General features: G+C 34.2%; 1 protein-coding gene across 1 annotated transcript in view; it reads left to right on the plus strand.

Annotated features, from left to right (window-relative positions):
• The window catches only part of LOC134253124 (vacuolar protein sorting-associated protein 16 homolog), a 33,663-nt gene extending 23,554 nt beyond the window's left edge, over window positions 1–10,109 (plus strand). The window contains exon 4 of the mRNA XM_062735634.1: window positions 9,954–10,109. Within this exon, the coding sequence (XP_062591618.1) occupies window positions 9,954–10,109 (156 nt within the window). The remainder of the gene's footprint in view (window positions 1–9,953) is intronic.
• The last annotated feature ends 2,599 nt before the right edge of the window (window positions 10,110–12,708 follow it).

Here is a 12,708-nt window from a genome sequence, read left to right on the forward strand (position 1 = left end):
TATTCATAATATTAATGTGGTCGTAGTCTTAAATGACTGTATATTCGATTGTATAGAAGTCTTTCTTTGGAAACAATTTATTGCTTTATTTTAGACAATCAAAAAGATTTGAATTACATACGAACTTGTCATGATTTCAATGAAACACATTTTAAGAGCAAAATAAAATTTTTTAAAATGCAGCTCATATTGCTTTAAAATATCATAAATTATCATGCTAACTCAAAAGTAGGTCATTGTGACCCACTTTTTAGCTCACCTCAACAAAGTTGGGGGAGCTTATGTAATACCCTCGGCGTCGGCGTCCCAGGTTAAGGTTAATTTTTTTGAAGCAGTTTTCTTTTTAAGTACTTCTATGTCCTATATTGATTAGACATGCATGGAAGATGCATCTAATGTGTTTCATTGTACCAGTCAAAGTTTCAGATGCTGCAATTTCAGCAAAGGAATGACAGGTTAATGTTTTTGGAGCAGGTTAACATTTTTGGTGCAGTTTTTGGTGTAGGTCTTATTTCCAAGGAAATATAAGCCCTATGTTGACCAAACTTGCAAGGATGGTACATCTAAGGATGTACACTACCAGGCTTGCTTCGGATGCTGAATCTGACCTACGTTTTCCGGTTGAGTGAACAGGTTAATGTTTTTGGTGCAGGTCTCATTTCCAAGGAACAATAAGTCCTATGTTGACCAAACTTGCATGGATGATACATCTAAGGATTTACACTACCAGACTTGCTTCGGATGCTGAATTTGACCTACATTTTATGGATGAGTGAACAGGTTAAAGTTTTTGGGACAGGTTTCATTTCCAAGTTACAATGAGCCTATAATGACTACACTTGCATGGATTATACATCTTAGGATGCATACTACCAGACTTGCTTCGGATGCTCAATCTGACCTACATTTTCTGGATGAGTGAACAGGTTAAATTTTTTGATGCAGGATTCATTTCCAAGTAACTATGAGCTATACAGAATTAAGAACTTCTAAATGTCAAGACATGTAACATACTGAAGCATGCAGATCTTTTGACCCTTGACCTTGAAACTTACGTCAAGGTCACTGGTAACCTGAATTAAATGTTGATATTAGCTATTTATCAAAATCACCTTGACCTATGAACTTGAAATTGACCTTAACCTTTGTCCTTGAGCCAAGGGTTTAAAGAAACATGAAGTACATGTACATCTATCTAGAAACACCTTTCAAAGTTTATTTCGGTTAGCAGGATAGAAGTTAAAGAGGTGGTGGTTTTCAATGACCTTGACCTTTCATCCAAATGTCACAATCAATGTTAAAAAGATCAGAAAAGAGCTCGAGGAAAGTGTATTAAAATATTTGATTTGAGTTTCCAAAGTATATAGAATATATTAATTTACACGGAAAAAATTACAAATCCTGTCGTGTTTAAAATCAAAGTGCAGATGAACAAAGTTGGTACCGTATTTGCGGGAATATAATACGCACTTTTTTCCTAAAATAAATTTCTGTGAGAAAGGGATCCGTAGTTTACATCACAATGGGATTTTCATAAGTTTTACTTTCAGGTGAAACACAGCTATCATACGTACATATCATAGTATTACCTAGAGACATTTGCAATTTCTTTTGTTTATCACCATATTTTAAACTTCGGAAAGTTTTTGTTGGAAGGTATGCTTGTTAAAAATGTCACTTTCATAATCTTTTGATACTAAAATAACATAAAAAAGCAAGTTAAAAGTAATTTGAGCTGCATGTTGATTGTCTCCGAGTAGGCCGCCATTACCGATGTTATTTTTAGACGTTCACTCATTCCTATGCCACGTGCTTCAGTAAAGATAGTGCACATGCACTTTATCTGCCAGACAAAGTAATAAGTCATTTTTCAATGAAATATAAAAAAAATAGTAATTTATTTTAGGTTTTAAATAACTCAGTGAAAATACGTCCCAATGAAATGAAGCCAATGTTGTGACCAGGCTTGGGGTGAATTATATTGTAAAGTAATGCATTACATTACCATTACTTCAACAATTTGGGCATTAAATTACCATTACCATTACTCTATTTTCTTAAAGTAATGCATTATATTACCATTACTTTAGTAAAGTAATGCATTACCATTACCATTACTTTTGGAGGTTTTAAACATGGAAATTTAAACAAAACTTAGCGATTTTTTTTTTCATGTTTCCACCCCCTTCAAAATTAAACATGATAAATAATAATTCAAATTTGATTTCAAGTTTTTGTATATATTACATTGTTAATAACTTTCATTCACAGAAAGTTCAAACTTTAAAATTGTCAGTTAAACAACACATGTACAATATCCACTTTTTGTTTAGCTATTTATGTCATGAAGCAATTTAACTTTTGGGGCACTTTAACCCCTAGCTGCCTAAAATATCTAATAATAAAGCATATAGACTATTTTGTTTAGTGCCTTTAATATGAAAAAAAATAGTACCTTATGAAAAAAATAATTGCATTGACAAACTTTTTGAAAAAGTAGACAGGATGTACATTTTGATCTGTTAATCATATAATGTCTGCATGTCTTCTATTTTCCTTGGTAGAGTGAAATTTTCATGGTCAGTACAAGCTAGACCAGCATAATTAATGTTTTATAAACACAGTCAGGAGGGTGTTCCCGTTTTGCACACATTTAATAATTAGGTATGAACAATAGGTGTGAAGTGTGTTTTGATAGCAATTATAGTCTGATTTCTGATTTGGATTTACCTGGATTTACCTGTGAATACCTGATTTAGCTTAATGTATTCTTAAGAGGTTTAATACAATTTTAAAAGCATTTTATTAAAATTCTATATATATTTATGGGAAAATATTTGATTTTATTGAATAAATTATTAACTATTTAATATTATTTATTAGTTAAGTCCAATTTCTTAAAATAAAAAATACTTTTCAATCTTGATAAAATTCTAAATGAATTAAAGATATAACAAATAATAAAGAAAATAGAGAATAAAAATTACTTTGAAAAATAAAGCTCAAGCCAAGAAGATGTTAAGGACCCTCTCTACACAAGTGCAAAATGTTTTTTGGACACAGAAAAAAATATATTGTATAAAAGAGTCAATATTGAGCCTATCTATCTAATTTTCACTGTATGGTTTGTGGCATTTACCCCCGAAAAAAATGTCCAAAGACAACATGATATCAGTTAGTAGAAATCACTGTTGTACTTCCATAGGGAAAGTACATGTAAATAACATGTTCAGTTAATTTATCCTGACCTTTTAAAATGGTAAGAATACTTGAAATAATTATGAATTACGTAATATACTGCAAATTTCTAATTTTTAGAATTTAGATCTAAGGGCAGATCACTCTAATTGCAGAAAAATGCCATAGAATCAGAACTCTCTAGTGTGCAGTGTAGAGAGGGTTCTTAAGATTATCAGATAATTATAAGATCAAAGTGAGGATCCATGATTGCTGCTGATCCAAGCTGGTAAAATTTTAATTATTATAATTTTGTGTCTTTCAATGTTAGTAAATTGTAAATAACTTTGTATTTATTCTCTTATTTTTTCACTATAAGTTCACCTTTCACCTACTTACTAAGTATGGTATAGACTATAGCAATTAAGTAATTATCTCACCTGGTCAAATTCCCGTTTTGCACACATTTTTTAATTACCTGTAATTCAAATGTGTGCAAAACGGGAACAAACCGTCAGGAGAAAGGGACCGGTAGTTTGGAGCATTTCTCTAAAGAATGCATTGTTACATAACCCAGAGGCGTAGTGTGTTTTGATGACATTCTAGCTAATCAAAAGGTGGCAATTATCAGTTTACACTGTACATTAATTAGTGTATCTCGTGATTTTTAAAAAAAAATCTTTTAAATCTATTTTATATAATTTTTTTAAATCAATTCTTATCTGAAATAAGTTTGAAAACTTAAATGTAAGGTAAGTGTACGTTTGACAGAATAAAATGTGTATGTAAATAGATACAGAAATTATTTATTTAAATAGGTTAACTTTTTAATTCAATTTCATCATTTGCCAAAAGATAAATAAATAACCTAAACAATTTTCCATCATCCATGTCCATTTAAATTTCTTAAAATACTTTTAGGTACATACAAAATAATGCTTTGTAATGCTATGTAATGCCAGCATTACACTGGATTTTATGAAGTAATGCATTACCATTACCATTACATGTAATGCAAATTTTTGGGCATTACACATTACTAGCATTACTTTGTCAATGAGTTCATGTAATGCATTGCAATGCATTACCATTACAATTAGCATTACCTCAAGCCTGATTGTGACACACGTGCGCTGGTCAAATGATAATTACCTATCAACACCCCTCCGGGCAATTAATTGTCTACCGACTCCAAAGCAATGTTTTTTACAGTTAGAACACTGATTATTTACTGTTATGTTAATTGCTTTGATTATTTTCTTTGTTAAAAATTGGGGGTCGGTTTATGACCTTTCGTATGTGTGAGCATGTGTTGATTACGACACATTAAACAATTAAACACTTGTTAAATGTCATTTGACCTTATCTTATACTTATCGGCCTCTTGTTTAAGTGATTGAGAGTTGACAAATAAAATATGAATTATGCTAAAACTTCAGTGTTATCATTATATATTTGTGCTCTGTAGAAAATAAGATTTCTGTGGAGATTCAGAAGAGGAAAATTGTAGTCTTCTTAATTAAATAAATACTTTAATGTTTCAATTTCGTGTCCTGTTAAAATATTGTAACATAATTTTCAGCATGATTACCTAGAACCAAAATTAAATATGATAACTGTTAAAACTTTCAACAATATCTCATGCTTTGTTGAAATAAATTTATTTCATCTAAGAATGTGGCGACGCATAATTTCAAAATCACCGTAACTATGCTTACAAAAATTCTGTTAATACTTTTATGCAACATTATCTTGTGCTTTGTTGAAATAAATGAATAAATAATTTTCTTTCAGATTGCCGCGATATGGAATGTCAGGATTAAGAGAAATTTATAAAGTGTGTATTTTAAAAAAGGTGTGTTCAGTAAATTTTTGACACTTAATCCTCGCGCCGATTTTCATAACAAATTACCGCAATTTTCAAAGTTCAGAACATCGCTTGGTAAATTTTTCTGTTGCGTATAATACATCCGAACTGCGTTTTTTTCCCCGTTTCAGACTCAAAAAGGGGGGTGCGTATTTTACATCAATGCGTATTATACTCGGCCAAATACGGTATATAAGCCTTTTATAGCCTATTTATTCAGATGTCGTTAATAGCATTCAATTCTACTGATTTGAAATAATATTTTAATACCAAGCATCCTTTGTTTATTTTACCTTTGAAATTGATTTGAATTTTTTTCAGAATTATGCAATCCCCAGAAATAGCGATTTTCGGTATATTAAAAGTCAATATACATGTATGCTCCTTCGTAAAATAATCATGTATTTGCATTCATGAAAAAAATATTAATAAGAAGGTGTTGAACAATATTGGTCACATTAGCTGACACGAATGTCTTTTTAAACATCTCTTGTAAACCCCAGAAAGTAGCCTCCTATGCATTGGAAAAAATGAATAGTTCCGGTCAAAAACCTTTATATATTTATTTACAAAGTATATAAAATTTACTAGGCACAGGTACCAGAGTTGTCAAAATGGCCTGAGAGGAAATAAAAAAAAAAATTCTGAACAGAAAGGAAAATCCCTTTTCCATGTATGGAACTACTATTGAATAAAACCAACTCCGAGTCCGATCTTAAAAACATGGTAGTAGAAAATTAGAATTTTGCTGTTTTATACATTTTTTTAGCTCACCTGAGCTGAAGGCTCAAGTGAGCTTTTCTGATCACATTTTGTCCGTCGTCTAGCTGTCTGTCCGTCTGTCTAGCTGTCTGTCTGTAAACTTTTCACATTTCCGACTTCTTCTCAAGAACCAATGGGCCAATTTTAACCAAACTTGGTACAAAGCATCCTTGGGTAAAGGGGAGTTTAAATTGTTAAAATGAAGGGCCAAGTCCCCTTGCAAGGGGAGATATTCAATAAAAGACAAAAATAAGGTGGTGTCATTAAAAAATCTTCTTCTCAAGAACCACTGGGCCAGGAAAGCTGAAACTTATGTGGAAGCATCCTTTGGTAGTGTAGATATTAAACTGATAAAATCATGACCCCGGGGGGTAGGGCGGGGCCACAATAGGGAATCCAAGTTTTCCATAGAAATATATAGAACAAATCTTTAGAAATCTTCTTCTCAAGAACCACTGGTCCAGGAAAGCTGAAACTTATGTGGAAGCATCCTTGGGTAATGTAGATATTAAATTGTAAAAACCATGACCCCCAGGGGTAGGGCGGGGCCACAATAGGGAATCCAAGTTTTACATAGAAATATATAGAACAAATCTTTAAATATCTTCTTCTCAAGAACCACTGGGCCAGAAAAGCTGAAATAGTTGTGGAAGCATCCTTGGGTAGTGTAGATATTAAATTGTAAAAACCATGACCCCCAGGGGTAGGGCATGGCCACAATAGGGAATCCAAGTTTTACATAGAAATATATAGAACAAATCTTTAAAAATCTTCTTCTCAAGAACCACTGGGCCAGGAAAGCTGAAACTTATGTGGAAGCATCTTTGGGTAGTGTAGATATTAAAATGATAAAATCATGACCTTCAGGGGTAGGGCGGGGCCACAATAGGGAATCCAAGTTTTCCATAGAAATATATAGAATAAATCTTTGAAAATCTTCTTCTCAAGAACCACTGGGCCAGGAAAGCTGAAACTTATGTGGAAGTATCTTTGGGTAGTGTAGATATTAAATTGATAAAATCATGACCCCCAGGGGTAGGGCGGGGCCACAATAGGGAATCTACTTTTTCCATAGAAATATATAGAACAAATCTTTAAATATCTTCTTCTCAAGAACCACTGGGCCAGGAAAGCTGAAACTTATGTGGAAGCATCCTGGGGTAGTGCAAATATTAAATTGTTAAAATCATGACCCCTGGGGGTAGGGCGGGCCACAATAGGGAATCCAAGTTTTACATAGAAATATATAGATCAAATCTTTAAAAATGTTCTTCTCAAGAACCACTGGGCCAGGAAAGCTGACGTTTATATGGAAACATCCTTTGGTAGTGTAGATATTAAATTGTTAAAATCGTGACCCCCGGGGGTGGGCGGGGCCACAATAGGGAATCCAAGTTTTACATAGAAATATATAGATCAAATCTTTAAAAATCTTCTTCTTAGAAACCACTGGGCCAGGGAAGCTGAAACTTAAGTGGAAGCATCCTTGGGTAGTGTAGATATTAAATTGTTAAAATCATGACCCCCGGGGGTAGGGCGGGGCCAAAATAGGGAATCCAAGTTTTCCATTGAAATATATAGAACAAATCTTTAAAAATCTTCTTCTCAAGAACCACTGGGCCAGAAAAGCTGAAACTTATGTGGAAGCATCCTTGGGTAGTATAGATATTACATTATAAAAATCATGACCCCCAGGGGTAGGGCGTGGCCACAATAGGGAATCTAAGTTTTCCATAGAAATATATAGAACAAATCTTTAAATATCTTCTTCTCAAGAACCACTGGGCCAGAAAAGCTGAAACTTATGTGGAAGCATCCTTGGGTAGTGTAGATATTAAATTATAAAAATTATGACCCCCAGGGGTAGGGCGGGGCCACAATAGGGAATTCCAAGTTTTACATAGAAAAGTATAGAACAAATCTTTAAAAATCTTCTTCTCAAGAACCACTGGGCCAGGAAATCTGAAACTTATGTGGAAGCATCTTTGGGTAGTGTAGATATTAAATTGATAAAATCATGACCCCCAGGGATAGGGCGGGGCCACAATAGGGAATCTACGTTTTCCATAGAAATATATAGAACAAATCTTTAAATATCTTCTTCTCAAGAACCACTGGGCCAGGAAAGCTGAAACTTATGTGGAAGCATCCTGGGGTAGTGCAAATATTAAATTGTTAAAATCATGACCCCTGGGGGTAGGGCGGGCCACAATAGGGAATCCAAGTTTTACATAGAAATATATAGATCAAATCTTTAAAAATGTTCTTCTCAAGAACCACTGGGCCAGGAAAGCTGACGTTTATGTGGAAACATCCTTTGGTAGTGTAGATATTAAATTGTTAAAATCGTGACCCCCGGGGGTGGGCGGGGCCACAATAGGGAATCCAAGTTTTACATAGAAATATGTAGATCAAATCTTTAAAAATCTTCTTCTCAAGAACCACTGGGCCCGGAAAGCTGAAGTTTATATGGAAACATCCTTTGGTAGTGTAGATATTAAATTGTTAAAATCATGACCCCCGGGGGTGGGCGGGGCCACAATAGGGAATCCAAGTTTTACATAGAAATATATAGAACAAATCTTTAAAAATCTTCTTCTTAGAAACCACTGGGCCAGGGAAGCTGAAACTTATGTGGAAGCATCTTTGAGTAGTGTAGATTCTACAGTTTTAAAATAAAAAAGGGAAGGGGGTTGTTGGGCATGATAGGTATAGCAAGAGGGGGAATCTGGTAAAGATCTGCATCACCCAAGTTACTCAGGTGAGCGATGTGGCCCATGGGCCTCTTGTTAAAACATTTAATCCCATTATTTCAGACACTAGAGGTTTAGAATCATCAAATCTTGTAAGTTGCTGCATCTTAAGACCTTAAAACATATTTTTGAAAAAGTAGGTCATCATGACCTACTTTTTGAATTTTGCAGGCATTTGTTTTCAAATTGTTTAAAAGGCATATTTTGATTAACTTCAGAAATATGATCATCAAACTTGGTCAGTAGATGCATCTCAGGACTTCAAAAAAACGTTGACCAAAATGTAGGTCATGGAGACCTACTTTTGACATTTTATGGCTTTATATAAGTATCTCTGGTATTTATTGGCTTAGAGTCATCAAACTTTGTTAGTTGATGCATCATGGATTTTCAGAGAATGTTGATCAAAAAGTAGGTCACGGTGAACTACTTTTGAATATCTCAGGTACTTATTGGCTAAGAATCATCAAACTTTGTCAGTTGATGTATCTTGGGTTTTCAGAGAATATCGACTAAAAAGTAGGTCATGGTGACCTACTTTTGACAATCTATGGCTTTATCTAAGTATCTCTGGCATTTATTTGTTTAGAATCATCGAACTTTGTTGGTTGATGCATCTTGGGTTTACAGAGAATGTCGACCAAAAAGTAGGTCACAATGACCTACTTTTGAATATCGCAAGTACTTATTGGCTTAGAATCATCAAACTTTGTGAGTTGATGTATCTTGGGTTTTCGAAAGTCATCTACAAAACATTAGGTCACAGTGACCTACTTTTGACATTTTATGGCTATATCTAAGTATTTTGGGTACTTATTGGCTTAGAATCATCAAACTTTGTCAGTTGATGCATATTTGGTTTTCGGAGAATGTAGACAAAAAGTTGGTCACAGTGACCTACTTTTAAATATTTCAAATACTTATTGGCTAAGAATCTTCAATCTTTGTCTATTAATGCATCTTGAGTCCTCAGAAAACTTCAGTCTTAAAGTAGGTCAATGTGACCTACTTATGTTTTTTTGTATAGCTTTATTAAAATATCTTCAGTCCTAATTGGCAAAGAATCATCAACCTTTGTCAGTTGATGCAAGTTGGGTCTTAGGATACTTAGGGTTAGAGGCTTCAAATAGAAGTGATGGATTGTACAATTATCAGAAGAGCGATTCAAGGCCCTTGGGCCTCTTGTATTTTAATGCTTCAAACGGAAAATAAAGTGTTGATCAATCAAGTGGTATATCTACAGGGCCATTTTATGCATAAAGTGGACCGACTTCTTTGTTAAATATTTATCTACAGTGAAAATTTCAAGACTTGCGGTATTATATCCTTTGTTGAGGTGTGGTGAGCTTTGATTTATACCAGACCTTTACTTCAACTTTGCTTATATGTTTCAGAGATTGGATGATAGAATTGAGGAACTGAGACTTGCACAATCTTGTTTTCTGAAGTCCAAAAATGAATATGCCAGAATGGTAGGTGGTAAATTTGGTTTTACTAACACAAGAGATTCAGTGATAGTTGCAGACGATCAAAAAATCATCGTTGCTTAGCAGCAAAATTGATTGTCCCAATGTATAATTCTCTAAACATAATGCTAATCTTCTCTGCTCCTGGGTACTAAACAAACTAACTAGGTACATAGTTGTAAAAAGTAAGAATGTATCTTCCAGAATCTTCTCTGCTCCTGGATATTAAACCAATGAACTATATAAATAGTTATTGCCTGACGTCACGGCGTCAGGCACTACTAAGGATCAACATTTCCTAGGTGCGAAGCTAAGAGGTCACAGTTAGTCGGCAAAATTTTGTGCATGCTGATAATCATCAGATTTTGATACATGCGTTTCAGCAACAACAGTTAGCAGAAAAATAACCATATTGCTGATAAAATACATTGATGTATTTATTTTTTTTAGCTTTTTGCTAGCAGCTATTTATTTCATGCAATTTCTTATACGTACATGTCCGTTTGACCTTTTTTCTGCATTTCTTTACTACTGGATTAGTCCATTTCTCTTCTAGGTAAGGGGTGACACAATCATTTCGCGCCAAAATGTCACGTGTAAGTTTTGGCGCCCTTTTCCTGGACTATTCCATTGAATGGAAATTAAAAAAACAAGTATATACTGACAAAACGTCAGAAATACTCAAGCTGTAGAAAGTCAATTAGGAAGTGTCATTAATATCCTAAAATGGTATAAGATGAGGGCTACTGAGTTCAATCTTCTGTTGAATAAACTTGATGTACAAAATTCATATATTGAATTTAATTAGAAGAACCCACAAAATTCAAGTTTTTTGAAATATTTTTTTGTCTGATACATTTAGTATACTTCAAACTATGTAAGTTTTTTGTATTTACATGACGTACATCACATTCAATATATACATCAATCTATATAGCTTGCTACAAGCTTGTAGAAAAGCTTTTCAAAGTGGAGGGGGGGAGGAGGGGGGAGGGGCTCCAAGAAATCCATGTACTTACGGGTTCATCCATCGTTGCAAACCACGTCCAAAATGTCGATCCTCTCCTACTCCGGACCGTGGCTTAAGACGATGGGGTTCATATGGCTGAGCGGCATGTCCAATACATATTCCGTACGAATCCAAAAGAAGTTATATAGGTTCCGTTACCAAAACGTAGGATAAAACGAGAATTTAACATTGATTTTGTGCTACTATTTTACTGTCACTCAAAGTGCACATCATTTACAGGCCCGTGAAAAGCAATTTCAGTTGGGGGGTACATCCATACATTTTCTGGCCATGCATTGTAGAATTGTTAACGATGGGGTAACCTGCGTCAACTTTCAGAGTCTGCAGTGGACTCGTCCAAGGATGCTTTGTCGGCGATTTAAAAAAAGTTACCTGAGATTCATACGCAAATGAAAGCGCGAAATCTCTGTATAGAAACTGTTGCGGCTGCAAAGCTTCACTCATTGTTCATTCGCCATAGAATAGAATCCGATATTTAACACTTAATATCTTTGAATATACAGATGTTTTCAAGATAAGCTTCATTTTTGTTTCTAGAAATATTTTTATCTACAAAAATAATGTATTTTTGTGTTTTTAAACTGAGTTAATCGATGACCTAGCATCGTTTTAGATTACTCAAGCCCCTCTAGGGCTTGAGTGAAAACTGCATGAATTATATAAAGTACGTTCTTTTTTTTGTCGGAATCCTGGTCGAGCTTTGGAAAAAAAAAACATATCCGTGATATTGTGAAATGAGTTAGAAGTTGCATCATTTAAAGTAATAAAAACGAAACAAACAAAAATCTCTTAAGAAGATGTACATGTACTGGCCAAATATACATCTGATCATACCCCCCGCCCTTCCAAGGGGTTTCCTCCTACAAAAACAGTATAGACCTATGAAAGTGTCCTCTCACATTTCAGGATTGAGAAAGTTTTTTACTTTTTTGTTGGTACAAATATTTTTGATGTGGACCCCTCATCCCTGGGAAAAACTTCCTGAATCCGCGCCTGTCGTCATTCACATATCGCCGTCAAGTTTTTTGGGTCATTTAAGCATATAGAGCTTTCTTTATTCCAAGTTTCTTAAACAATCTTTAATGCTCTAGCATACCCAAAAAACTATTAAACACATTCTGCATGTCAGTCATACCGTTATGATTCCCAATTTCTTGTAGTTATCATATTTTCAGCTGTACTCTTCCTCAAATCCCATGCTGTATGCAGTTGTATCTAATTTATGTAACCTTTACACATAGCCATGCTTTTCAGCATTAATCAATTACGTTAGTTAATTCCCTTATTTATTTCATCCTCTAAAACCATTTTTAGACTCGCAGAGTGAGGTGTTCATTTTTTCGTCGGGTTCGAATCTACAGCGGGAAATGTACATGCTTTCATTTTTTATTTGAGTAACAAAGAATATATATGTTTTATATAAAGTGTGTTCTTTTTCCATTGCTCCAGTGAGTATCATACAGTTGACTTAAGATGAGTACATGATGTTTTGTGCAACATCTTCATAATTTACTGTAGTGAAATAATTTAACACCCCCCTCCCCCAATGTAAACATTTATAAATTATCGTGCTTATAGGTTCTATAGATATTGATTGCATTAGTCAGGCAAGCTTTTTGAAAAGCTGTTACATGTGATGAGGAAGAGTTCCTC

The sequence above is a fragment of the Saccostrea cucullata genome, unplaced genomic scaffold (genome assembly GCF_032062105.1).
Source record: "Saccostrea cucullata isolate Sc308-1 unplaced genomic scaffold, CSIRO_AGI_Scuc_v1 ctg1468, whole genome shotgun sequence".
NCBI classification, from domain to species: Eukaryota; Metazoa; Mollusca; class Bivalvia; order Ostreida; family Ostreidae; genus Saccostrea; species Saccostrea cuccullata.